Source organism: Anticarsia gemmatalis, chromosome 4, assembly GCF_050436995.1.
Source record: "Anticarsia gemmatalis isolate Benzon Research Colony breed Stoneville strain chromosome 4, ilAntGemm2 primary, whole genome shotgun sequence".
NCBI lineage: Eukaryota > Metazoa > Arthropoda > Insecta > Lepidoptera > Erebidae > Anticarsia > Anticarsia gemmatalis.
Genome location: NC_134748.1, coordinates 3,320,645 through 3,345,519, shown reverse-complemented (window position 1 = coordinate 3,345,519; position 24,875 = coordinate 3,320,645). Strand labels below are relative to the sequence as shown.

At 44.3% G+C, this 24,875-nt stretch overlaps 1 protein-coding gene across 2 annotated transcripts; it reads right to left on the bottom strand.

Moving 5' to 3' along the window:
* Nucleotides 1-94: 94 nt before the first annotated feature.
* Mi-2 (chromodomain-helicase-DNA-binding protein Mi-2 homolog) lies at nt 95-24,875 on the bottom strand. 2 transcript variants are annotated; one of them, XM_076113166.1, is made up of 21 exons: nt 24,693-24,875; nt 24,200-24,270; nt 23,939-24,061; nt 22,789-22,933; nt 19,344-19,489; nt 17,346-17,522; nt 15,188-15,382; nt 14,742-14,888; nt 13,805-13,927; nt 6,858-7,033; nt 6,598-6,721; nt 6,215-6,364; nt 5,797-5,966; nt 5,349-5,523; nt 2,190-5,273; nt 1,726-2,064; nt 1,420-1,614; nt 1,116-1,278; nt 695-858; nt 525-577; nt 95-374 (listed from the first exon to the last, which is right to left on the bottom strand). In XM_076113166.1, exons 1-20 carry the CDS (start codon nt 24,727-24,729, stop codon nt 569-571), a joined length of 5,913 nt encoding a protein of 1,970 aa, XP_075969281.1. In that variant the 5' UTR covers nt 24,730-24,875; the 3' UTR covers nt 95-374; nt 525-568. The 2 variants fall into 2 exon arrangements, with proteins under 2 accessions (XP_075969281.1, XP_075969282.1); XM_076113167.1 differs by having other exon boundaries at nt 695-840.

Below are 24,875 nucleotides of genomic sequence, written 5' to 3'. Positions count from 1 at the left end.
ATATATAAAGGTATAACGTCAGTCATTTTGGTGCTTGTAGTTGTTAGTGTATGTTTGTAGGAGATAAAGTTTGGTAAAATAATAATAAACGGAATCACTTATAGGTACGATTTATTCAATTTTCATTTTTGGTAAATTAAAAATAAGTTTCTTAAAAGTCCACAATCACTTACACAGTAAACAAGATTCATACAGATCAGGATGAAATAAATAATATTGTGAGTTCTGCATCAAAATGACGTAGTATTATTGTATATGTTACCTAACATAACTGCACTAATACACTATAATTATCACTTCAAACCCAAGGTGGAACAGGAATCTTGGAAAGCTTACATCTAAAATATTCATCTATGTGACCAATTAGCCGCTCACTAGAACAAACAATACATGTTATTGCATCTCGCTCACTATACGCACGCACGACCATGTAAAATTGAACTACTCTAAGCAAGTTTTAACATAAATATTCGGAATTCATATAATTTAGAAATTGACCCTTAACTATGAGAAAATAATAATACCTGCAAATTTGTCAAGTTGAATTATGTTGTATAAGTTACGGAGTTTATGATTTCTGAAACAAACGAAAATACAATTAGACATTATTTCTAAATTGTTATATTACTCGAACACTAGAATTATTGAACGAAATTGACTAAAAGTTATCGGCTATTCAATATAGAATACTTACATTAGAGGATCCACTGGAGGCGGGCTGTCCGGGCACGGAGTACTGGGGGCGGAAGTTGGAGAAGTTAGCGGCCGCCGCCGCCGCAGGGCTGAAGCCTGGCAGTGTGCCGCCGGACTGGAAGCCCGCGGGGAACTGCGCCATTTGCGCTAGTAACATAGCAACGTCTTTATATTATTATAGTATCAATTTACCAGAACGATTAGGGGGATCTGTTGCCATCTAGATAGACATCTATAAATGAAATGATAAGGAGAGGTAGGATAATTATCTAGATGGGCTAACATTTACTACTCATGCTACATTCATCCATCATCTAAAACAGGTGGTGCAATAGAACAGTGAGGTGTGATTTTGTAATAGATCGCTACACTACGGAACTACACAGTTAAGGTGTGGCAGTAGGTGGGTATGGCGCAAGTACCTGCAGGCACGGGATTGCCGGCGGTGGCGGCAAGGCGCGATAGGATAGACCGCTCCGACATCTGCAGGCGCTGTGCCACTGGCGGGATGCGGGCCAACGTCGCGGGCAGCCGGGACACATCTGATTTCATGTCCGACAGCAGCTCCTCCAGCTGGTTCAGCACCTGAACACAACACTCATTGTCATTAGCTCCTTTTCCGCCTGATTTGATGTTGCATTAACAAAATAAATCTATCACAAAGGGTCTTTCCATACGCATAAATCATATGCAGAAACGAATGATGGTGAGAATTAGTTACGTTACCTTATGCAAGACCGCGTTGGCGGGTTTGTTGCCAGCAAGCGACTCCTTGCTGAGGTGTTGGTGCGACTCTGCCAAGCACTCGACCTCGGCGAAGCGCGCGTTGAGCGACATGGCGGGGTGGTTGGGGTCCTGCGTCAGGTTCAGGTACGCCGCGCGACGCAACTGCTCCTCTATCACTAACGCTTGCTCTAGAAGCTGTGGAATAGCAAGCATACATTATTATTAAATAATTCCACTCAATGCAATTTTCAAGTTTTAATGCAAAATTACTGCACGAATTCTTATATAATAGAACAGGAATATTACCTTGAAACGCCTCGCAAGGAACTTGTTCTTGATCTCAAGGAAGTTGCCTTTGCCGACGTCCATCTTGAAGGGCTCGTTGATGATGGCGAAGCGCAGGTCGTTCTGTATGTCCTGCCAGCGGCCGTAGCCGTGGGTGACGATGCCGGCCAGCAGCCAGTAGTCGTGGCGGCGGTGCCAGATCTCGTACTCACGGCCCGGCGCCGCGGCGCGCTCCTCGTTGAGCCACAGCGTGTGCAGCTCCGTGAACCCGCCGTCCGCGATGTTGAACATGAACTTGCGTCGCTCCACCTTCAAGTCTTCTTCTTCTTTCACTAGGACTACGTCGTCGTCGTCCTCGTCCTGAAAGTACAAAAATAATTATTGTAAAAAATTTACTCATAGTCAATCAAAATCAACAAGTCTAACATTTACATTTTCGATAGCTTTAGCCGTAATGAAGACATCAAATTAACAAATGTGCTTACCTTCTTTTCATCCTTAGGTTTCTCAGAAGCTTCAGACTCCGCCTTCTCACTCTTGGCGTCCTCCTTCTTATCCTCCTCCTTCTCCTCCTTCACCTTAACATCTTTCTCCTCCTTCTTTTCACTAGCCTTATCTTCTTCTTTCGGCGCCTCCTCGTCAACGGACATGCGACGTTCAGCCTCCTTGTTCTCCTCAGTTTTAATAGGTTCTTTCTCCTCAGTAGTCTCTTCTTTAACGTCGCTCGTGTCCATCGGCTCTTCCTTCTCTTTAATCTCTTTAATGTCAGCCTTCTCGTCCTTAGGCTCCTCTTTGTCGTCCTTATCAGAGCCTTGAGGCGTGGGAGCTTGTCCCGATGTGTGTGTTAGTGATGTCGGCGCGGGAGACGGCGCGGCTGAAGTAATAGGCGTAGCTGTCGACGGCGCTGGGCTCGGCGCCGCACTCTCACCCGCACCTGCCTTTACCGGCTCTACTGGCTTACGGATCATCTCCGGCATGCTGTAGTAACCGTTAATGTGCTCAAACTCTTGCACCTTCTTCCTGATTAAACTCATCACACCGATTCGAGTTAGTACATGCTGTCGGGATAATCCTTCCCGTGGTACACCGTCGGCAAACGTTTCAGCGTTATCCGCGCCCGGTTCGCACAGATGCCGCATAAATAGCGACACGTAAGCCTTGAAATTCCTCTCCGATTTACCGCGAAGGTCCCTCACTAGCCACTGTGAGTTGAACGCGTCCTGTGGCGGCATGCCGTATCGCATGATCGCATTGAGGAACGACTTCCTTTGCCTCGCGTTGAACCCGAGCACCTCCATGTTACCGCCGACACGCGCCAGCAGCGGTGGTAATGGTCTGTCGCGCTCCTCGCGCCTCTCCAAACGCCTCTTGCTTCTGCGGCTAAGTAGATCACCGTTATCATTCTTCTCGTCAAAGTCATCGTCTTCCTTATCATCCTCGCTACCTTGTGAGAAATCAGAATTATAGTCTGATCCATTTTCTTGCCACGTGCTATCCTCTCTGTTTTCAGTTTGTGCCACACTGCCGTCGTTGTAATTAACCTGTTTACGAACACGTTTGCCTTTGCCGAGTGTCCTGGCCTGATCTTCCTGGTGTTGCTCATAATGATGCCTCAACAGTTTGATCCAGTACGCCGGGTCAGTGTTCTCGGCTTCCTGTTTAATAATCTCTGTGTCCACTTCTTCTTCGCCGTCACCCTCTTTAGTAGAATAGCTGGCGACTTTGAATGAACTAAGGTATTCGTTAGCCCAAGATTCTTTTTGCTCAATACCCTCCTTCGAACGATCGAGTAGCTCTCCCACAGCCTTATCGTCGTAGTGAATAGCTTCCTCTTTTCCTTCCTCCTCCTTGAACAATTCCTCTGTACCGAATCTTAGGATATCATCGAGTTCCTGCTTGGTAAAGTTAGCACCCTTGCCGCCCATACCGGGACGTACGACCAAGTGAGTCAACATCATTTTCCTCTTGGCGACCTGTGTAACTCTCTCCTCAACACTGTTGCGGGTTACGAAACGATATATCATCACCTTGTTAGCCTGACCGATACGATGAGCACGTGAGAAAGCCTGAATGTCGTTGTGAGGATTCCAGTCAGAATCGTAGATAATGACAGTATCGGCAGTCGCCAAGTTAATACCGAGACCACCGGCCCTTGTCGACAGCAAGAACACAAACTGTTGTGCGCCTGGAGCATTGAATCTATCAATAGCTTCCTGACGAATAGTTCCAGTAATACCACCATCAATTCTCTCGTATTTGTAACCTTCTCCTTCCAGGAAATCTTCCAGAATGTCCAACATTTTTGTCATCTGTGAGAAGATCAATACTCTGTGGCCTTGTTCCTTCAGCTGTTTCAACATTTTCGACATAAGCACTAATTTACCCGACGCCCTAATCAAAGCTTGTGTGTCATAGTTGCCGTGAGGTCCCAAAGGAGCTTCCTCAGCGGCGACAGGGAACAGATACGGGTGATTACAGCACTTCTTGAGATCCATCATTACATTGAGCAATGAAACTGTTTGACCTCCACTCTTGGGGTTCAAAGCTTCATAGTTCCTTGTCAGAATGTACTTGTAGTACTTCTTCTGCATGGGTGATAATTCTACACGTACGATGAACTCTGATTTGGTCGGCATGTTCTTGAGCACGTCGGCCTTGAGACGTCGCAGCATGTGCGGGCCCAACATCTCGTGCAGCCTCTTCACCTGTTCCTCCTTCGACACATCAGCAAATTCATTCTGGAATGCGGCGAGATCATTAAACTTGTCCTTATTTAAGAAGTTCAGAAGATGGAACAATTCCTCTAAGTTATTCTGTAGAGGTGTACCAGTCAATAGTAGTTTGTAGTTAATGTGATAACCGGCTAAGAGCCTGAAGAACTTGGATTGATTGCTCTTCAGTCTGTGGGCTTCGTCTACTACTAAGACGGCCCACTCGATAGACCCTAGGCAGGTGGCATCGATGGAAATCAACTCGTATGACGTGAGAAGTACATTAAATTTCACTTGAGACTTGATCTTTGAGGGCCGTCCGCCTCTGTTCGCACCGTCGTCGAACGTCAACTCGTTCTCTCTGATCACAGCGCGGGAATCTTTGTCACCGACGTAAGTGATGCAGTATAGATCTGGAGCCCACAGTTCGAACTCACGCTCCCAATTGATGATAGTAGACAGCGGCACGGAAACGAGGAACGGTCCCTTGCAGTGTCCCTCTTTGAACAGTGAATAAAGGAATGTGACCGTTTGAATAGTTTTGCCGAGACCCATCTCGTCAGCGAGGATTGTATCGATACCCTGTCCCCAGGAATACCGCAGCCAGTTAAGACCTTCCAACTGGTATGGATGGAGCTGCATGCCAGTTTCATACACAAATGGTGGTTGATCTTCATATTTCTTGTTGAGGTTAGTTGTTGGGCGGTCTGGCGGTGGGTTGTATTTCTTGGGTTTCATTTGGAGACCAGCACTGCTGTCATCCTCATCAATGACATCCTTGTTTTTGCTCTTGCGTCCAGCTTTTTTGCCTTTGCTGCCCTTTGTTTTGCCTTCTGATGTGATGTAAGCGCGCATGTCCTGCAGAAACAATGGATTATTAGAAAACCTTTAAACAACTTTTGGTTTTCACCTTGTCTATATTGTTATACGTACCGAATAATATTCAATAGCGTTCTTGAGTCCGGCAATGTCCTCATGTTCGGACTCCCAGGTGGCCTGGTCGTAGGACAGGTCGCGCCACTTCACCAGGTAGTAGGTAGTACCGTCACGCGATGTGCGGTGGTTGATCACGCGGTGCACCACCAACCACTCCGGCTTTACACCATACCTGACGGACAAATTATATATTGTAATACTGTATTTGTCCATCAACGTCGTTGAGGTTATAAAGGCGCTCCAGTAATGGCCGTTATTAATTTAAATTATATAACTTCTAGGTAACATACCCATGACGGAGACTCTTAATATAACTATCATTTCATTCTAAAAAACATCCACGTCGTTACAAAATACGCAAATTCAATACAGCTACACATCATTGATCTTCAATATTACAGCATTTGCTTACAAAAGTATTCATAAAAGTACTTATTCTACTAACCTGTAGAACTTCTCTTCAAGCATCTTCTCATCCTGGTCTTGGTCTTGTTTGTCCTTGAGCCGCTTGACTCTTCCGTCGCGCTCGTCGAGAGGCTCCTCCAACTTGGGCGGCTCTTCAGGGTCTGACTTGCGCATGTAGTAGCGGTACATCAACGGGTGGAATACGTCCAACTGCAAATAGAGAAAAATATAATTTATTATGTTTTCTTTCAAAGCTTGGAAAACATTTTAAAGCTGTCAGAGATCACAGAGAATATTGTGTTAATGGAGTTAAATGCGTCATTAACTTTTACATTACAATAATATGTATCAAAAAAATATAAAAAAACAGAAAATCGAGTCATTTGCTACTTACATTTTACTAGAATGAGGCAATCCCTAAGTTTAATTTCTCAAAGATAACAGAAAGGTATACAGACCTGTAGTTCAGATATCCAGCTGCAGTGCCAGTAGGACCGCTCATGCCACTTCACGAAAAACTCTCGGGAGCGCGGCGCCTTTGACTTGGCCGAGTGCTCCTTCCATCGCCAAGTCAGGATCTTCGCCACTTTACCCTCCAATGGTGGACACTGGGGAAATCACACAAAACACTATTAGAAACAGTTTTATCCATTCCTTCTTTGTGAATATGTCATAAAGAGCAAAGATAAGGAAGTAGTCATTTAGAACTGAAAATCGACATTCGCTGTCCTTACCATACTTAAAAAGGGTAATAAACTTTTAACAATAACGCGTTCAATATATACCTTACAGCAAGTTATTCACGTTAAGCGAAAAAAAAAAACGAAAAGAAGGTACTTACACTACACCGTGGACATTTCCACTCCCCGTCCGGCACCTCTTCGAGCGGTGGATTGAGACAGAATCGATGGTAAGCCGATGGACATGAATCGCAACACAGAAGCTCGCCGCCGTCCTTGCAGATTCTGATGATACACAACAATTAATTTATTAAAATATAAATACAGCATACAAATAGCTCTATTTGGTAATATGTTGACAAACTTGTCGTTAAAGTTGCTCAAGATGAAGGCTATAGTTGCAGAAACTTCGATATTGTACCTGCAGAACTCCTGATGCTCATCATCATCATCTTGGTCCTGGTTGCCCTCGGCCTCGCAGTGTGGGCAAGACCAGCGTCCCTCCGGAGTCTCCTCAAGCTCGGGCTCCAGACACACGAGATGGTACGCGCGCGGACATGTGTCACACAGAATAATTTCACCACCTTGTTGACACACCTGGAAAGATACGAAAGAAAAATCGTAAAAGGTGTTTATTTACTTTTAAATAAGTAACATTACATTAAACAATGAATTTTAATCTTGATAAGGAACTAATTTCATGATAACATAGAGTTCAACGAAATCTTGATAAGAAGTTATATTAGTTTCAGAGTATTAAGTACATAAATAGATGTAGGAAGATCAGATAATATTATTTTTTAACCTTGGCATAAATGTACATGCTCTCCCCCTCGTGGGTCTGCACCTTGTCGTGGTGAGGGGGCTTAGTAGCAGTAGCGAAGCCAAGACAGGCCCGAAGGGACCGTCTCGTTCTGGTGCCATAAGGCTCAGAACAAGGTCCCTTCATACCGTGCGGTGGTGCGCGAGCTCCACTGCGCGAGAGAGGAAGGAAAACCTCCATAAAAAACCAACCCAAACCGCAAACCTGGCTCAACTTTTGGGTCAGGATCGGGGGTCGCTTGTCGGAGGTCGGGGAGACAGCGATCGCGAGGAAGAAAACCTCTATAAAAAATCACTGTGCGTGTCCCTCTGCTTGCAGAGGACACAGATGTGGGACGGGTGATCCGTCGGTGGGAGGGCGGGCTCTCCCGGTTTCGGTATCGTCTCCGGGTGGGCAGACTTCAGTCACCGCCCTCAAACTCGTTATCCCAGCGGAGGTGTCGTGGTCACGTCTCGCGGCCAATGCTGGGACCGAGGGTCTTGCCTTAACTGGCCGGGCCAAGAGGACTTAACCTCAATAAAAAATTTAGTTTGTAAGATCCGGTGAAACCTGCCCGACCTCACCGTGTAATAGGGTTACCCAGGTACAGGGGGCTCTGCCTGGGTGGACGGTTTACTTCCCCCATACTCGTGGGATTCAAATGGAATTGTCAACTAAAAACAAAAACGAAGAAATCAGTGGGAGGGGCGAGAAGCCCAACTATGAGAAGATCGGGGGCAAAAAGCCCGGCAGTCTCGACTGCGCAGTTGTGGAGGGTCGTCGCACGCCCAGTATTGCGCGACCCTCGTCGGTTGTCGGGGGTCCCAGGCCCCTTTCTCCTGTCATGGTGCTGGAGCGGCTCCCCTTCCATCTTGGGAGCCCCAGCGTGAGGACGAGGATGAGACGAGATGCTCAGGAGTCCAGTGTCGATTCTGACACTGGCTCCGATATGAGCCTTGTTTTTGACGGCACTCATCCGTCAGTGAGTGGTCGCCTATGGCGAAAGAGACGCCCGCGCCCCGAGTCCGAGGAGTCGGATGGGGCGCGAAAAAAGAAGAAGGCGCAGAGCAAGCGGGGGTCGGAGGCTGACCCCGAAGACAAATCCGCCGTCCAACTGGCGGACACGATCCTGTCCAATTTGGAGGCAGTCGTGGAGGTTGCCGACAAGTCCGGCAACCTAAAAGGGACGTTTGTGAAGTCCCTCAAAGACGCTGCCAGAAATATAAAACTGGCGGCGTCCGAATTGAGCCGAAGGTCCGCGTCTGAAGAAAACCTGGCCCTCCAGGCCCAGAACAGCCGGTTAAAGGCGGAGGTCGACCATCTTCACAAAGAGATGGCGGCGCTTAAGGCCGTGGTGGAGAATATCAGCACAACCACCATCGGCGCCCAGCCCGTTACCACTGGGCCGGCGCCTCCGTCCATCGAACGCGCCATCGCCGAGCTCCGCCTCATGGTGGACGCCCGATTCGGGGCTATAGAGGCTCGGCTTCCGCCGGAGCCTCGCATTCGTCCGCCCCTAGCGGCGGACAAGAAAGCGGTAGGGACACCTCCTGTGCCCGCCGCTAGAGCGGCGAAGGCGGCGGCACCCACTCCCGCCGCTAGGAAAAACAAGACGGCAGCGCCATCTGCGCCGGCGATTGAGCCCGCCGCCGTGCCGACACCAGTAGCTCCCTCGGCCAAAAACGGAAAGCGGGGCAAAAAGTCTCAGCCATCTTATAGCGCTGTTGCGGCCATGCCGGCCAAAACATTGCCCGCTAACCTGACGGCTGCCGATGAGTGGCAGCTCGTCGGCAAGAACGGAAAGGCGGCAAAGGCGCCCAAAGAGAAGGCGCCGAAGACCGCGAAGAAGAAGGCGTCGAAGCTCCGGACTCCGAAATCGGCTGCAGTCGTCATAACACTGCAGCCGGAGGCGGCGAAAAATGGCGCAACATACAAAGACGTCATTGGGGACGCAAAGGCTAAAATTAACCTGGCCGACTTGGGCATTGGCCCCAACGACGTCAGGTTCAGGGTTGCTGCCACGGGGGCTCGGATGTTCGAGCTCCCAGGAGCGTCCGGAGCCGAAAAAGCGGATGCCTTCGCCTCCAAACTTCGCGAGGTCCTCGAGGAGAACATCGTCCGCGTGTCCAGGCCCACAAAAACCGCCGAATTACGGATCACGGGCCTGGACGACTCTGCCTCTCCGGAGGAGATAAAAGCTGCTCTCTCCAGGGTCGGCGAGTGCCCAGCGGACTCCGTCCGGCTGGGTCAGATTCGTCTCGGCCCTCATGGCGGAGGATCTATTTGGGCCTGTTGCCCAGTTGCGGCGGCCAAAAAACTCGTCGACGGCCGCCGTCTCTTGATCGGATGGGTTTCGGCGCGGGTGGAGCTTCTCCCACCGCGCGAGCGCCGTTGTTATCGGTGCCTCGAAGGAGGCCATGTCTGTGCGCGGTGCACGTCAGAGGTTGACCGAAGCGGCACGTGCTTCCGGTGCGGCAAGCCGGGCCACATTGCCCAGTCGTGCTCGGAAGCACCGAACTGTGCCGTTTGCGCCGCGGCAGGCAAGCCGGCGGCGCATATAGTTGGGAGTAAAACCTGCGGCCCACCAAAGGGTCAGAGGACAAAAAGCCAGCAGGAAAACCCCAAAAAGGGTAAGAAGAAGAAGAAGAAGAAGACGACTGCGAAGAAGGCCAAGGCCGCTTCGCAGGCATCAGACCGGCCCGCGGCTTCCAACGCCGCTGATGTGTCGGCAGACGTGGTGGAGATGGAGACCCAACATTAATGGCTCTCCATCTCCTCCAAACAAACTTGAACCACTGTGCCAGGGCCCAGGATCTTTTCTCCCAAAGCCTGGCACAGTGGTCCATAAAGTTAGCAGTGGCAGCAGAGCCGTACTTTGTTCCGCCCAGGGATGACTGGGCGGGTGATTTAGACGGCTTAGTAGCCATAGTCTCCCCGGCCGCTGTCGGAGTTCCGCCCCTCGTGCCCACAGCGAGGGGCCATGGTTATGTGGCGGTCACATGGGGAGACATAGTCGTCGTCGGCATCTACTTCTCGCCAAACCGGAGCCTGGCCGAATTCGAGGCGTTTCTTGCGCGGATCGGCACCGTGGTCGGCCGTGATAGGTCTCGCCCCGCCTTGGTCCTCGGGGACTTCAACGCCAAATCCACGGCTTGGGGTTCCCCGTCTACGGACGCGCGGGGCGAGGAAGTGGAAGATTGGTTGGCGGCCACGGGTCTTGTTGTCCTGAACCGGGGTGCAGTGCACACGTGCGTGCGCTGGCGGGGTGGGTCCATAGTCGACCTCACATTCGCCAGCCCCGCACTTGCGTCTCGTGTCCAGTCCTGGAGGGTCCTCGAGGGGGTTGAGACACTATCTGACCACAAGTACATTAGGTTCAGCATCTCCCCGGTCACCTCGAGGGCCTTGCATACCCAGGAAACCCCGGTTGAAGTAGGACCGCGCTGGTCCCTGAAGCGCCTCGATAAAGATTTATTTATAGAAGCCTCCATCGTTGACGCCTGGACTTCGCAGGCGTCGGGAGAACAGCCCACCAACGTGGAGGCGGAAGCGGACAGGCTCCGGGCAGACATGACCCGCGTCTGTGATGTAGCGATGCCCCGCGTCCGGTTCTGTCCCGGACGGCGGAAGGTTTATTGGTGGTCGGCGGAAATCGCGCAAATGCGCCAAAATTGTACAGCGGCTCGCCGCCGCTACCAGCGCCTCCGCAGGAGGCATCGCCGACCCCCAGACGCGGAGTCACAAGAGGCGGAGCTGTACGAGAGGTACAGAGCGGCGAAGAAGGCCCTGTCAACTGAAATCGGCAGGGCCAAAACCGCCGCCTGGGGCACTCTCCTGGAGACGTTAAACGTAGATCCATGGGGGCGCCCATATCGTTGGGTCAGGGGCAAACTTCGCCCATGGGCCCCCCCACTAACCCAGAGTCTCCAGCCCCAGGTGGTCGAGAACGTGGTGTCCGCTCTGTTTCCTTCCAGGGCGGCACACATCCCGCCGCCAATGGCTCCGCCGGGCGAGACGCCGACGACGACGATAGAGGAGGAGGAGGAAATTCCCCCGGTGACCCGGGTAGACCTGAGGGTGGCGGTGCAACGCCTCGCGGCAAAGAACACCGCCCCAGGGCCCGACGGCATTCCTGGCCGAGCGTGGGTCCTGGCTCGCGAGGCCCTCGAGCCCCGACTGTTAGGGCTCTTTAACGCGTGCATAGAAAGGGGCGAGTTCCCGGCGCTCTGGAAGACCGGGAAGCTCGTCCTGTTGAAGAAGGAGGGGCGCCCCGCGGACTCGCCGTCCGCGTACCGGCCCATTGTGTTGCTAGACGAGGTGGGCAAGCTCTTCGAGCGCATACTTGCAGACCGCCTCGTCACGCACCTAAGCTGTGTAGGGCCGGACCTAGCGGACCAACAATTCGGGTTCCGCAAAGGGCGCTCTACGATTGACGCGATCGCGCGCGTTAGGGCCCTGGCGGAGGACGCAGTAGCCCAGGGTGAGGTCGTCTTGGCGGTGTCACTCGACATCGCCAACGCCTTCAACACCCTCCCTTGGAACAGCATACGAGTGGCACTCGAATATCACCGAGTGCCACCCTACCTCCGCCGTATCATCGGGGCTTATTTGGAGGAAAGATCGATTATCTACCCGGGTCAAAATGGCTGGTCACGCCAAGTGGTGTGTTGTGGGGTTCCACAGGGGTCGGTTCTAGGCCCTCTCCTGTGGAACATTGGTTATAATTACGTTCTGCGCGGTGCGCTCCCGCCGGGCGTCGGTATATTCTGCTATGCCGACGACACACTGGTTACAGCCCGGGGGAAGACGCACCGCGACGCGGAGGTGCTGGCCACAGCTGGGGTCGCACAGGTCGTCGCTCGCATCCGGCGGCTGGGTCTGGAGGTGGCACTTGAAAAGTCGGAGGCCCTATTTTTCCATGGGCCCCGACGCCGCCCGCCTCCAGGATCCAGCATCATCGTAGGCGGAGTCCACATCGGCATTGCATCGTCGATGAAGTACCTTGGTCTAACTCTCGACGGCCGATGGGACTTCACAGCCCATTTCAGTCGGCTGGCCCCCAGACTCGTAGGTGCGGCGGGCGCTCTTTCACGCCTGCTGCCGAACCTCGGGGGGCCAAACAACACCTGTCGACGGCTGTACGCCGGGATCGTGCGGTCAATGGCCCTATATGGCTCACCCATTTGGGCCAATGCCCTGTCGGCCAAAAACATCGCCGCGCTGCGACGTCCGCAGCGCGTGATGGCCGTCAGGGCCGTGAGAGGCTACCGCACGATCTCATTCGAAGCGGCGTGCCTACTGGCCGGAACGCCGCCGTGGGACCTGGACGCGAAGGCCCTCGCGTCACTCTATACATGGCGCGAGGAGGCCAAAGGCGGAGGCTCACTGCCAGCGCCTCAACAAGTGGAGGCGCGGAGAGCAGAGCTCCGCCAAGATGTCCTGGCGGCGTGGAAGCGGCGACTGGAGAACCCCAGCGCCGGCCTCGTTACCATCGAGGCCGTGCGGCCGGCGGTCACGGAGTGGCTGGAGAGAGGGCACGGCGCGCTCACTTATCGGCTGACGCAGGTCTTGACCGGACACGGTTGTTTCGGCAAGTACCTGTGTCGCATAGGCCGTGAGCAGACGCCCAGGTGCCACCATTGTGGTGACTGCCCCGATACGGCGCTGCATACGCTGGCACACTGCCAGGCGTGGTCGTCGCAGCGCCGTCAATTGACCGGGGTAGTCGGGAGCGACCTCTCGCTCTCGGCCGTGGTTCTGTCCATGGTCGGGAGCGAGGCAGCGTGGTCGGCCGTCGCCTCGTTCTGCGAGGAAGTTATATCCGCAAAAGAGGCGGCGGAACGGGAGCGGGAAATCAACGCTCCCCTCCCTTCCCGCGCAAGACGCACTGGGCGTCGTAGGCGCCGGGATGATCTCCGGCCCCCGTGACGCGGACCTGTGGGCGGCGGAGGCGGAACGCTCCGTCGCCTGGACAGGGAACAGGTCCGAGAGGTGGGGAGTGCGCTGTGTGTTCCTGGCACACCCCCTTGAAGTGGAGAGCTAGGGGGGGGCAATCCTCGTGCCTGCCCCCGCTCGAAGTAGGGCCCGCATACAAAGCGGGCTGTCACCGGCTGGGACGCGGAGTATCCGATCGGAGGTACCGCGTCCTGGCCACGTTATGGTGACCGCAGAAGGAACACCGTCAGGTTTTTAGTCGGTATGCCCAAGTCAGCCGGAACGCCTTGCCGGCGGGAGAGCCCGACAGACCCCCGCTTTCCTCCCTGGGGCGGGACATGCAGTAATGCATTTTCCTGACGAAAAAAAAAAAAAAAAAAAAAAAAAAAAAAAAAAAAAAAAAAATGTACATGCTCTGATATCACTCAAATTCTACCCGGAGCCTTAAGGCGATACGACTTAACTTTATAATCCTGGTTACACCACTTTTGACTCAGTTAGGTGTTCAGGTGGAAATTTGACAGTCGTTGTCATTAATTTGCTGCCACCTACAGGTCGGATAGGTTATCCGAGCCTTATTCGTAAGCCCTGACTGGCCCTTTTCGTTAATATACAAGTAAAGCAGTTTTTACCTCACAATAATCCTGGTGTTCCTGCTCACCCTCCGCGCCGTCTGGGAATTTACTTGTCGTCTTCAGTTTCTTCTTCTTTTTGCTCTTATTACCGATCTTGGTCTTTGCCTTCTTTTTCGGTTGCTGTGAAAGAAAAGTCAGGTTTAAATTTTGGATACATCGGTTTTGGAGACGATTCTTTTGGTATTACATAAAACACCTAAATGTAAAATCATTTGCTATATTTTATTGATGAAATTCATAATACGATCCTCTTCAAACAATGAAATATCACTAATATTTAAATTGGCAGTGGAATTTTTATAGTTTTCTGTCATTACATTACTACATTAACCAGATCTTCTCTGCAAGAACTGGTTAAAGTTCGTTCAATACAATTAGTATACCCTAAACTTTATATGTGTCTGTGAATTAACCTAAATATGTACGTTTCAGTTATCAAATGACGCCATAAAATTAAATGCATATATTGCGATATACTCGGCGGCGATTCTGACCGATAGCAAACACTTCAACAGATAATACATCTAAGATTACAAGATAAGCTTACTCAATATACGAATACCACCATGTTAGAGATAAATACGGCGAAATAACGCACGTGACTATTTAGTTAACAGCTCAGAACTCGATAACTGTAAAATTGTTTCCTTTTTTAGGTTTACAAATCCATGCTTTCAAAGATAGAAATTTGAATTAGATTGAAGTCTCAAATAAGAATTAGATGTACGAAATAACATCGACCTAACAAAAGCAATAAATAAATTTACTCATCAATCGGAAGAGATCAAACTCGCCCTTTCTAACTCAACTCACATTAATAGACCCTTAACGTGTCCAGCATGGTTGAGACACATAAATACACACATGTGTAGCAACACATGAGCAGATAATTTCGAAAATGTATGGAACTTTAATAGAAATATTAGATGTTTACCGGCACAGCAGGATCTTCATCTTTCTGTGGTGTGCCTTCTTCAACAGCGGCCGCGGCGGGAGCCTTAGGCTCGTCCGCTTCCGCCAACATTTGCTCAAACTCCGCATCCGAGTCTGAGTTCATTGCACTTCCCTCTTGATCCTCCTCCTGTTATAGGAACGTTGTAAGATTATTGTTTAGTCCGGAAAGTATGTGGATTAATAGTGTTTAAATTTGTCAAAGTATGTTCGGAAAACGAAAAATAAAGAAGGTAAAATGAGATTGAAATAGAAATAAGTTACAAAACAGATTATTTTGCTAATTTGCAACCCTTAGCGTCGTTAGTTAGTCAACGCCTTCTTTCATCTTAAAATTCCTTCGCGAAAGAATCGAGAACTAGTAAACATAACACGGGCTAAAAAGTTCTATAAACATAAACTAGTAAATAGTTATAATTCATAACTCACACTGCTAGTCCTCTTCCTCTTGCTGAACTTGATCTTGAGCGTGGGCACCTTGGGCTTGCGGCCGGGCTTGCCGCGCGGCGTCGTGGTGCCGGCCGCGTGCTTCGGCTTACGACCGCGCTTGCGTGGCGCCGCCGCTCCTTCATCACTCGCTTCCTCTTCTTCCTCTTCCTCTGGCTGTTCTTCTACTTCCTCATTCTAAGAAAATAACAACATGTTATTGTTTAAACAACATAAAATGATTCTTCGATAGATATTTTTTGATAAGTTGCGTAAGTTCAGCTACCAAATTTATGCACCCCATTTTTCAATTAATTCAGCAATAAGACGTAGTATCGAAATGTCTATAAGACTAAAAAATTCATCATTCAGACAGAACAGCTAAATATAGAGATACTTTTATAATGTAGAGTTGCGTTTTAATACAAAAAAGCTTCCCAGTGATCATGTATTAAATTTTACAAACAAGTTTTAAAGTAAAGTCATATTTTTGCCTCAAATCTCAGGTTTGTCTGAGGTATTAAACCTAAATTGTATATACAGGGTGTCCCAAAACTCAACGATAATCCGAGACAGGATGAAAGGCCAAGTCATACCGGTTCTAGGAAAAATATAAAAAAAATTCCATGTCACTTAGTTCAGCAATAATAGACATTTTTCAAAAAAGTTGAAATTCCACACCCTTACTCGCATTTTCAAGTCCTGTAATCACGAATGTCACAATTTCGCTGTGTTTTTTTGAATTTCGTGATCCTCATTAAATATGCTAATAATCGTAAAACAGATTAATGCACAAAACATTGTTAATGTAATAAAAAAAGTTAAGTTTTAGTGAGTCATAGTTCACAAAAATATCTTTAGTTAACTTTGACGCTTCATATTGAAAAAAAAATGTTCTACACTACCCTTGGCAAGTTATTTCAAAAGTTGGCGCATTTAATCAAGATTTCAAAATGGTGCAACACTTGCCACATTCCTTGCCATTAAAAATGTTATTTTTATTTGAACGAAGAGTATCCCCGCAGATGGATCGGACGCAGTGGTACAATTTTATGGCCTCCTCGTTCCTCCTATCTAAATCCAGTAGATATTTTTTACTGGGAATACATAAAAGAAAAAGTCTATTCGAAATCAATACAAGATCTATCAGAACTTCGCCAGAAAATTGACACAACGTCAGAGGAAATAAATGCAAGGAATTTTGCTTGACTGGTGAAAAGATCTTTTGTACGCCGTTGAAGAGCCTGTATTCGTGCCAGAGGAAAGCAATTCTTTTTAGTAAAGAGGTAATTGAGACAGTCCATAACCAATATTTAATGTAATAAACATAATAAGTAATAATAATTAAAAAAAACAATGAACGAACCATCGTTCTTATTTAATTATTCTCCTTAAACTAGAGTAGTTCCGAATTGCTTTCCTCTGGCACGAACATAGGCTCTGCAACGCCTTACAAATGACCTTTGCACCAGTCAAGCAAAATTCCTTGCATTTATTTCCTCTGACGTTGTGTCAATTTTCTGGCGAAGTTCTGATAGATCTTGTATTGATTTCGAATAGACTTTTTCTTTTATGTATTCCCAGTAAAAAATATCTACTGGATTTAGATAGGAGGAACGAGGAGGCCATAAAATTGTACCACTGCGTCCGATCCATCTGCGGGGATACTCTTCGTTCAAATAAAAATAACATTTTTAATGGCAAGGAATGTGGCAAGTGTTGCACCATTTTGAAATCTTGATTAAATGCGCCAACTTTTGAAATAACTTGCCAAGGGTAGTGTAGAACATTTTTTTTTCAATATGAAGCGTCAAAGTTAACTAAAGATATTTTTGTGAACTATGACTCACTAAAACTTAACTTTTTTTATTACATTAACAATGTTTTGTGCATTAATCTGTTTTACGATTATTAGCATATTTAATGAGGATCACGAAATTCAAAAAAACACAGCGAAATTGTGACATTCGTGATTACAGGACTTGAAAATGCGAGTAAGGGTGTGGAATTTCAACTTTTTTGAAAAATGTCTATTATTGCTGAACTAAGTGACATGGAATTTTTTTTATATTTTTCCTAGAACCGGTATGACTTGGCCTTTCATCCTGTCTCGGATTATCGTTGAGTTTTGGGACACCCTGTATAGCCGATTATAACTCACCTTTGCTTCTTTAGGTGTGCGTCCAGATCTGCCTTTAGGCGCATAGTCAGACGTGGTTGATGTGTTTGTGTTCTCCTCAGAGCCCATAGCTTGCACCCCGCTACTGAGATTGGGGTTTGTCTCGCAGAATAAGCGCCACTTCGCCGCTACTAACATCATTAGTTTTGATACTGGAACCTGTTGAGAAAACACAACATGTAAAGTCCATTATCGTTATTTTAAATGCTATAACGGTTATGCATGCATTAAATGCAGTTTGTTCAATTGCTAGTAAACTGTCCTAATAGAAAACTAGTTTTTCAACAGAGATGTACCACTATTAAAAAAATTACATATAAAACGCGATGTAAGAACACGTTTACGTTTTTATAACCATAGTTAGCACGGTTCGTTTTGCTACCTCGTAATGCAGTACAAGACAGATTAATTGAGAGCTTGTCCAACATGTAGGCCAATTACTTATGATTAAAATATCTTCTATAAAACATGGACCACATTTATTACTTGTATTTAAAATACCTATCGTAAAACGTCATAGAACGTTTTTCTTTAGCACCCGTCACGGTGAAAAAGCGTAAGGATAAATAAATACAAGGACAATTATTTATTGCCTTACAGGAGAGTACATAAAAGAGGAAAAATAAAACATCAATAGTGATCTAAAACAAGTACTTCAATGATAAATCTATTGAATAATTAATAGACATGAATATGTATTAATCGAGACATCGAGACTCTTTAAAAAATAACCTATTGATAAAAAGAATAGGACCGTAAATCAACACAACTAATTGTTTGATATTTTTTGTAGATGTAATACATCGGTAACTTTCCAACAATACACGAAGATAGGTATAAAAACACAAAAAATTCACAACTTTTTTATACTTATTCGTCCTTTATGAATAAGGCCTATGACGTGGCATGATTGTGACAATGCAGGTAAACTTATATACCTACAAATACATAACTAATAAATACGCATTATAACGCTCTAGTTTTTTCCTACAAATCATGAGAAGTGTATAAATACCTATATATAGAAATGGAATTGTTTATTTCCAACGAAACGTGAAAAACACCTACGCAGAGAAAAGGCCGTCTGGATCTTGACACCTGTAATACTTCTGGGCAAAAATTGTTCTATGAAACCAATGAAATATATTATTATTATTATTAAATAAAATAAACTTAAGGAATTGTAGAGAGAGAGATTAGAGAGTATTATATCCCTAGTTTCTTAGAACTCAATGGCAATATCTTTTTTCATATTAGGTTTGAAAACTTTGCAATCGGGATAAAGTAGGTATGTCAAGATGAATGCATATGGACTTTTTTCCGCAAAGTGTAAAGATTTCGTAACATATGCATTTTTTGTCTTTGCCTGTTAACAGACGCCTAACAAGGTTCTAAAGGGTCTAACTTCACCATTATAATGAAAGTAAACAGCTTAAAAAAGTAAAAGTTGTTAAGCCTCTTTGATTGAGGAAGGGAACAATCGGGCAAAGCACGATGGTTTGAGACACGCAAATCAATAACAGTTCCTAGAGGTCAGACAGTCTACATATTGGGGAATATTTCAGACAGTTTATTACGACCGCCTGTCACGCATTCAAGAAATCAATGTTTTTGGGGTTCTCTCATTATAAAACGGAAGTTTCGTTTACGTAAAAAGCTTTCGATAACAAGCCTTAAAAAATGAGTGTCACAAAAACATGATGTTTGCTATAAATAAAAAAGATTTTATCGATATAAGACTACTTATAAGGAATACAAATTCAAACTCGTAAAAGCTTCAGCCATGGCGTTGTATTAAGCAGCAGCTGAAACATGAAGTGGCTAGGCAATCACTCGATTCGCCACACACTATCTTTCCATTCAAAGAACTTATTGTTGTTGGCTTGCTTTAAAGTAAACATAAATTATTTGGTCATTAACCAAAAACTATAATATGACGAAAAACAATCAAACGGACTGTATTCAATCAAATTAACTCACCTTAGGGTTCTCTTTAACGAGCAACGGCCTAACATGTTGCTGGAACAGTTTGTACGAAGTCAAATTCTCTAAGTCAGCGTCTGTGTACTGCACGTCCACGTCGGAGAGGCCGAATGATGAACACACTTCTTCTACTGTTGGCATACCTGATGGAAAAACACACCCATAAGTCATACTTTTAAGTGCAGGAAAGATTTTGTAAGTATCGAGAGAACCTTTCACGAAAAATGCTATGTATGCAATGTAATTATCTAATACCTACCAAGAACTTCCAAAAAGTTATTTGGAAAAAGCCAAAACCAATTCGATTGGTTAAATATATTGCTTGGTGATTCGACAACTTAGACCGTAGCTACTTTTTTAATGCCGATAGGTTTTCAACAAACTAATGGTGAACTTTTTTTTTACGTGCTGGTGTGAGTTCAGTTTTAAAACTAAACTGCAAGGCGATAACTTCCTTATTGTTCCAAAAGAAATTTTGACTTCACGAGATGTAACAAAAATTGTAATATTCCAGTTTCGTAAAAATTGGACCACATGGCGATTGAAACTACTAAAATTATGCCAGTTCATTACAAAATATCATGTGATTAGATTCAATTCGATTGTAGCTCATAGCAAATTGTTAGGTGTACTGTATCACGCGTTCACGAGAGGTCGTTGCACTTACAACTTTTTTGAGAATCTATCCCCCCACCTTGAAGGCCATTCTATTTTACTATTTAGATTATTGATAGCGTTTAGGCAGCGTAGAGTTTTATCTACTTTGTTTTCACGGCCGACCGAGCTTCGCGTAGCTGCTATAATGTAGAATACCTTGTATGATCACTTATATCTACTTATAATGACCGATAATCACTTTTAATGACTAATAGATTGAAAGCTGGATTTAATATCAATCTTTCTTACGTAATATTACTTAGAACGATATTTAAAACCATTTTAACACTACGTCTGATAGTTTACGTGAAGAAAGCAAATAATTAATTACTGCAGTGTGTTATTCATTTTTTAGTAGTTAGCAGTTACATAAACAAAAACTGAAGCTCAACTGTTGTCCATTTAAATATTACGAGATATATGGTACACATACATATATGGTTACTTTAACTTTCAGATATAATGTTAAGCAGAAAATGTGCTTGTGAGCTAACTAATTTTAAAACTTATCTTCCATTATGTACAGGAAGACTCAATTTTGAAACCTTAGGTATCACTAAAACTGTTCGATAGAATTAATATACATCAAATTCCTCAAATATCTTGCTAACCAAGCTTCTATTGCCTCTTACTTTTTTATTATTCTATTAACAATAGGAATAATGGTCCTAAATGTACAATAGGGTCTCAATACTGATTCATCTATCAATAGCACAAATATAAATAGACGGATATCGAATTATTCGAAAACAGTATTTGAATGCTCACCTAAAATTTCTTAATAATTTATTAGCCCAATTTTATCAGAATCAAAAATGTTGGAGGTAATATCATGTAACTTTTTCGTCAATAAGCACTTGACTCCCGACATTGCAATAAGAACAAGATACCAAGAAGAAAAGCAAATGTTTGCCATTATAGTAGGCCATAAAAATGATCGCGTATTGACTGCTACGAAAGCTCTGACCAAAGTTATCTAAGAGAATAATTTAAAATTGCTCTTAATCGATGCTATTCAACGAGGCGGCGGGCGTAAGCCCACTGGTTAAGTTACCGCGCTAATAATAAAAGGACGAGGATCGGACTCCCACGCTTAGGACAACTGACAAAACCGATTCTTAACATAAACCTTCCCTTCAGCCGTTTAGGAAACCTAAGTTTGGAAACTGGTTTCCTAAAAGTATTTTTTTATACTTATACGTAACTGGTTTCTTAAAAGGATTTTTTAATACTTATAGGTAACTGGTTTCCTAGAAGTACTATGCTTATGTTAATAACCACCTATACGAAACTACTAACCACATTTCAGAAGAAATGTTTACCGGCATTGGTTATTTTGGCTTTTGTTGTAATTAATTTAAACCGTAATTGTACCATTTATGTGGTTATTTAATCAAATAAATAAACTCCTAAAACATAAATACAACTCTTCTTAAGGTTAAATAAAAACAATTTCCTTAGATCCAAAAATGCGTAATGTGAAATAATTTCAATACAGTGCCCCGCAGTTATTACTCCATTGTTCAGGTCATTTATTGCGTTATCAATTTCATTATCCATTTCTAGGTAACCTTTCATTTTCTTGCAGTTATTTTTAAAAATATTAGTAACTTTAGTTTCCTTAATCAAATTTCTAGTAAATTGGCAACTGTAACATTTTTCTTGCCAATGTATCTGTTAATCCGGCTATGCCAGCCTTCCAAATTGTTCGTTGTCCTGACCTTTTTCTTACTACAGCAACAAGTTTTCTTAATGACACTATTGTTTAACCATTCTTTTTAAAAATATGTATTGAATTTCTTTATATCCTCACCAGAAGGGGACTTTTTCATCACGTACTGAATACCACTTTCTATGAAATTTCGTGGCAATCGTGCGATCCCGGCACACCGTGAAACATGGCGTTTCTTGGCAGGGGTTGATATTTTCAGGATTTTACTCTTTCTGATTAAGCATCGTGGCTATTAACTTAGTTTAGTTTAGTACTTCTAGGAAACCAGTTACCTATAAGTATTAAAAAATCCTTTTAAGAAACCAGTTACGTATAAGTATAAAAAAATACTTTTAGGAAACCAGTTTCCAAACTTAGGTTTCCTAAACGGCTGAAGGGTAAACCTTCAAGGATATTTGGATGGGATACCCTCTTAACAATCACGCAAAAGTAAATTGCTGTAGAATCTTGAATCGTGACTATAACGTGTCACAAGTTATCTTCCCATTTATATTAAAAGCCCGGTACAAGAATTGAAGCAAATCAGGTCAACCTGTTGCAGTTCACTCTCAGATAGCAACTATTAAATAACTGTAAAACTTCAATGAAATGAAACTGGAATTGCCTGTTTATTACTCTCAAGGCTATTGTAACATAACAAGATTGATCTGACAGCTGAAATGCACTGCACTATCAGATATGCATCATCATCATTATAAACTGAAAGAAATTATACAAATTTGGGCATAGTGAATGTCAATAGAAATACTCATTAACTTCTAGTATTCTAAATACAGTAAAAAAATAAAACAGTTAAGTAATTTTAGATAGTTTTCCTTAAGCCTTCCTGCAAAGATACCATTGTTGCCTCTACTGTACTCATACAATTACTGAAACTGCTTTCAGGAAAAATCAGGTAGCATCTATGATATTTATACCAGCATTGCAACCAAAAATAAATATAACTGTTGCAATTGTTATGTAAAGGAAACAAGTTAAGTGTAAAGAGGATGTAGTTCAGAAAGTGTTGAGAATCTATGACATATAAATAAATGAAATAGTAGTAAGACTTACCGGAACCGGAGTCAGATGCAGCAGGTGTGGAAGGTGTGTTGTGCTTGCTTCCTCTGCCTTTGCGTGACTTCTTTGTAGATGACATTGCACTGAGTGCATAGTCACTGTCACCTTCTGCCTCAATCTCAAGGCCAAAGTCATCATCCTGGTAATGATATTATATTATTGTTACATTTGTTAACTAGCTTGTATGACAAGATGTATGAATGTGAATGGGGCAAGGGACATTTGTAAAAATCATTAAAAATTGTGTTTTTTGGTCTCTGTGTACCCCTATGGGAAAGGCATTCTATTACATGTATATGTATACAATGTGCATATGCTGTTAACTAGCATCTGCAACTTTAACCGCATGTAATAAGAAATAGTTGTCTCTAGCTAAAATTATCCTATATTTATATATATTCATGTTATAAACTCATTAAACCGTGTTGGCTTAATTGAGTAACAAACATTTATCCTAATTTTAATCAAACACTCACAGTTATAATGTAAGATAGAGTATAGATTGTAGAGAAGTATAGATCTGATAAGAATAGCTGATAAATAATTGGGATAATGTTATATGAACCTTATACATAAAGTTTCATTTCATAGATGACTCATCTATAGAATTTATTGTCACCTATACTTAGTTTATCTGGTATAGCCTCTATGTCAAGGTTGCAAACTCACACTATGCATAATTATTATTAGCTTAGAGGTCATTTACCTGTCATTTATCACAATCATGTCAAAAATATCATTAAAATAATATTATGTGGAAACAAGAGAAAATTGATGAGTCATGAATAAGTAGAAACTGTGCATACAGCATTTCTTAATTGCCCTTATTAGCTGCTTTAAAATATCAAAGAATTGCATTAAAAACTAGTAAACAAAATTAAATTTCTCTTTACTTGATTGCATCTCTCGAGCATTTAATTAAATATTTGCTGAATTGATACATTATATTCAGATGACAAAATATTCAGTGTTGTTATTCATGAATAAGAATGAACTCTATTCATAGCGCTACCAATTAATATTTATGCTCCACTGAATATTTCAATTCAAAAGCAGTTATCTTCTGAATACAATCTTTATAGATCTACAGGTGTGAATAAAACAATATGAAATAATCATTACAATATACAAGCCTTGAACTCACCTCTTCACTCTCATTCTTTCGCTTCTTCTTTTTCTTTCTACCTTTCTTTTCTTCTCCTCTGGCTTTCCTTTTCTTACCCTTCTTCTTTTTTCTACCATCTTCTGGAGAGTAATCTTCATCCTCCTGAAATACCACTAATTGGTCATCCATTGGAAAGTATAACAATAACATAAATAGCTGTAAGTCAATTGTTTACAAATAAACTCACTCACTAAAAGCATAAAATTCAAAACATGAATGAATAATAGTTTCGAGTAATACCTTTGGTGGTGCTTCGTCACTTTCTCCAGAATTCTCATTCTGACCCTCACCTTCCTCGACGTCCTCGTCACCTGCAAGTTCACAATAAACTGGTCAAACCTGTCCTTCACACCACGCACTTGCCGACGACCTAGGAAACCGTTTAGGATAGTGCATTTCGCCACACGGGCACACTCCTCGCGCTAAGGTCACTAATCCCTTTGTTTGGCGGCGTCCATTTTGTTAAGTAGTAATGAGGGGATATCGCATGTTCTTTTCTGTCACAAACTGCCACTTAAAAATATTTACAACCACAAAATAACAAATACAACCTCAGCACACTTTAAAATCACTCTTTTGTTATCACTACACTATAGTAAACTGTATTGGGAGGGTAAAATTTAGTTACGGAACCCAAAAATTTCTAAATTTTTAATTGCTTATACCGCAAGTAAACACATGATACCGCTATTCGCGGCTTACCTATGACATGCTAGCTAAATTGAACGTTTACCTGCAAAAGAACCGTCTACTTCATCATCCGATGCCATTTAGATCACTAATCAACACAACCTGCAATAAGATTTAAGATTTTGGTTTAGAAAAGATAAAGGACGCGCAGTTTTTGCGACAAATGGTAATTAATTCAGAAATTGATGCCGCCGTCACTACACGGCAAACTAGCGAGAATTGTTGT

Excerpts from the sequence above, each read along its gene's own strand:
- Mi-2 (XM_076113166.1), bottom strand. The coding sequence starts at position 24,729 with ATGGCATCGGATGATGAAGTAGACGGTTCTTTTGCAG. Across the intron at positions 13,928-14,741 it reads ATGAAGATCCTGCTGTGCCG|CAACCGAAAAAGAAGGCAAA; the intron begins GTAAACATCTAA and ends TTTCTTTCACAG. Across the intron at positions 1,615-1,725 it reads TCCTTGCGAGGCGTTTCAAG|CTTCTAGAGCAAGCGTTAGT; the intron begins GTAATATTCCTG and ends GCTATTCCACAG.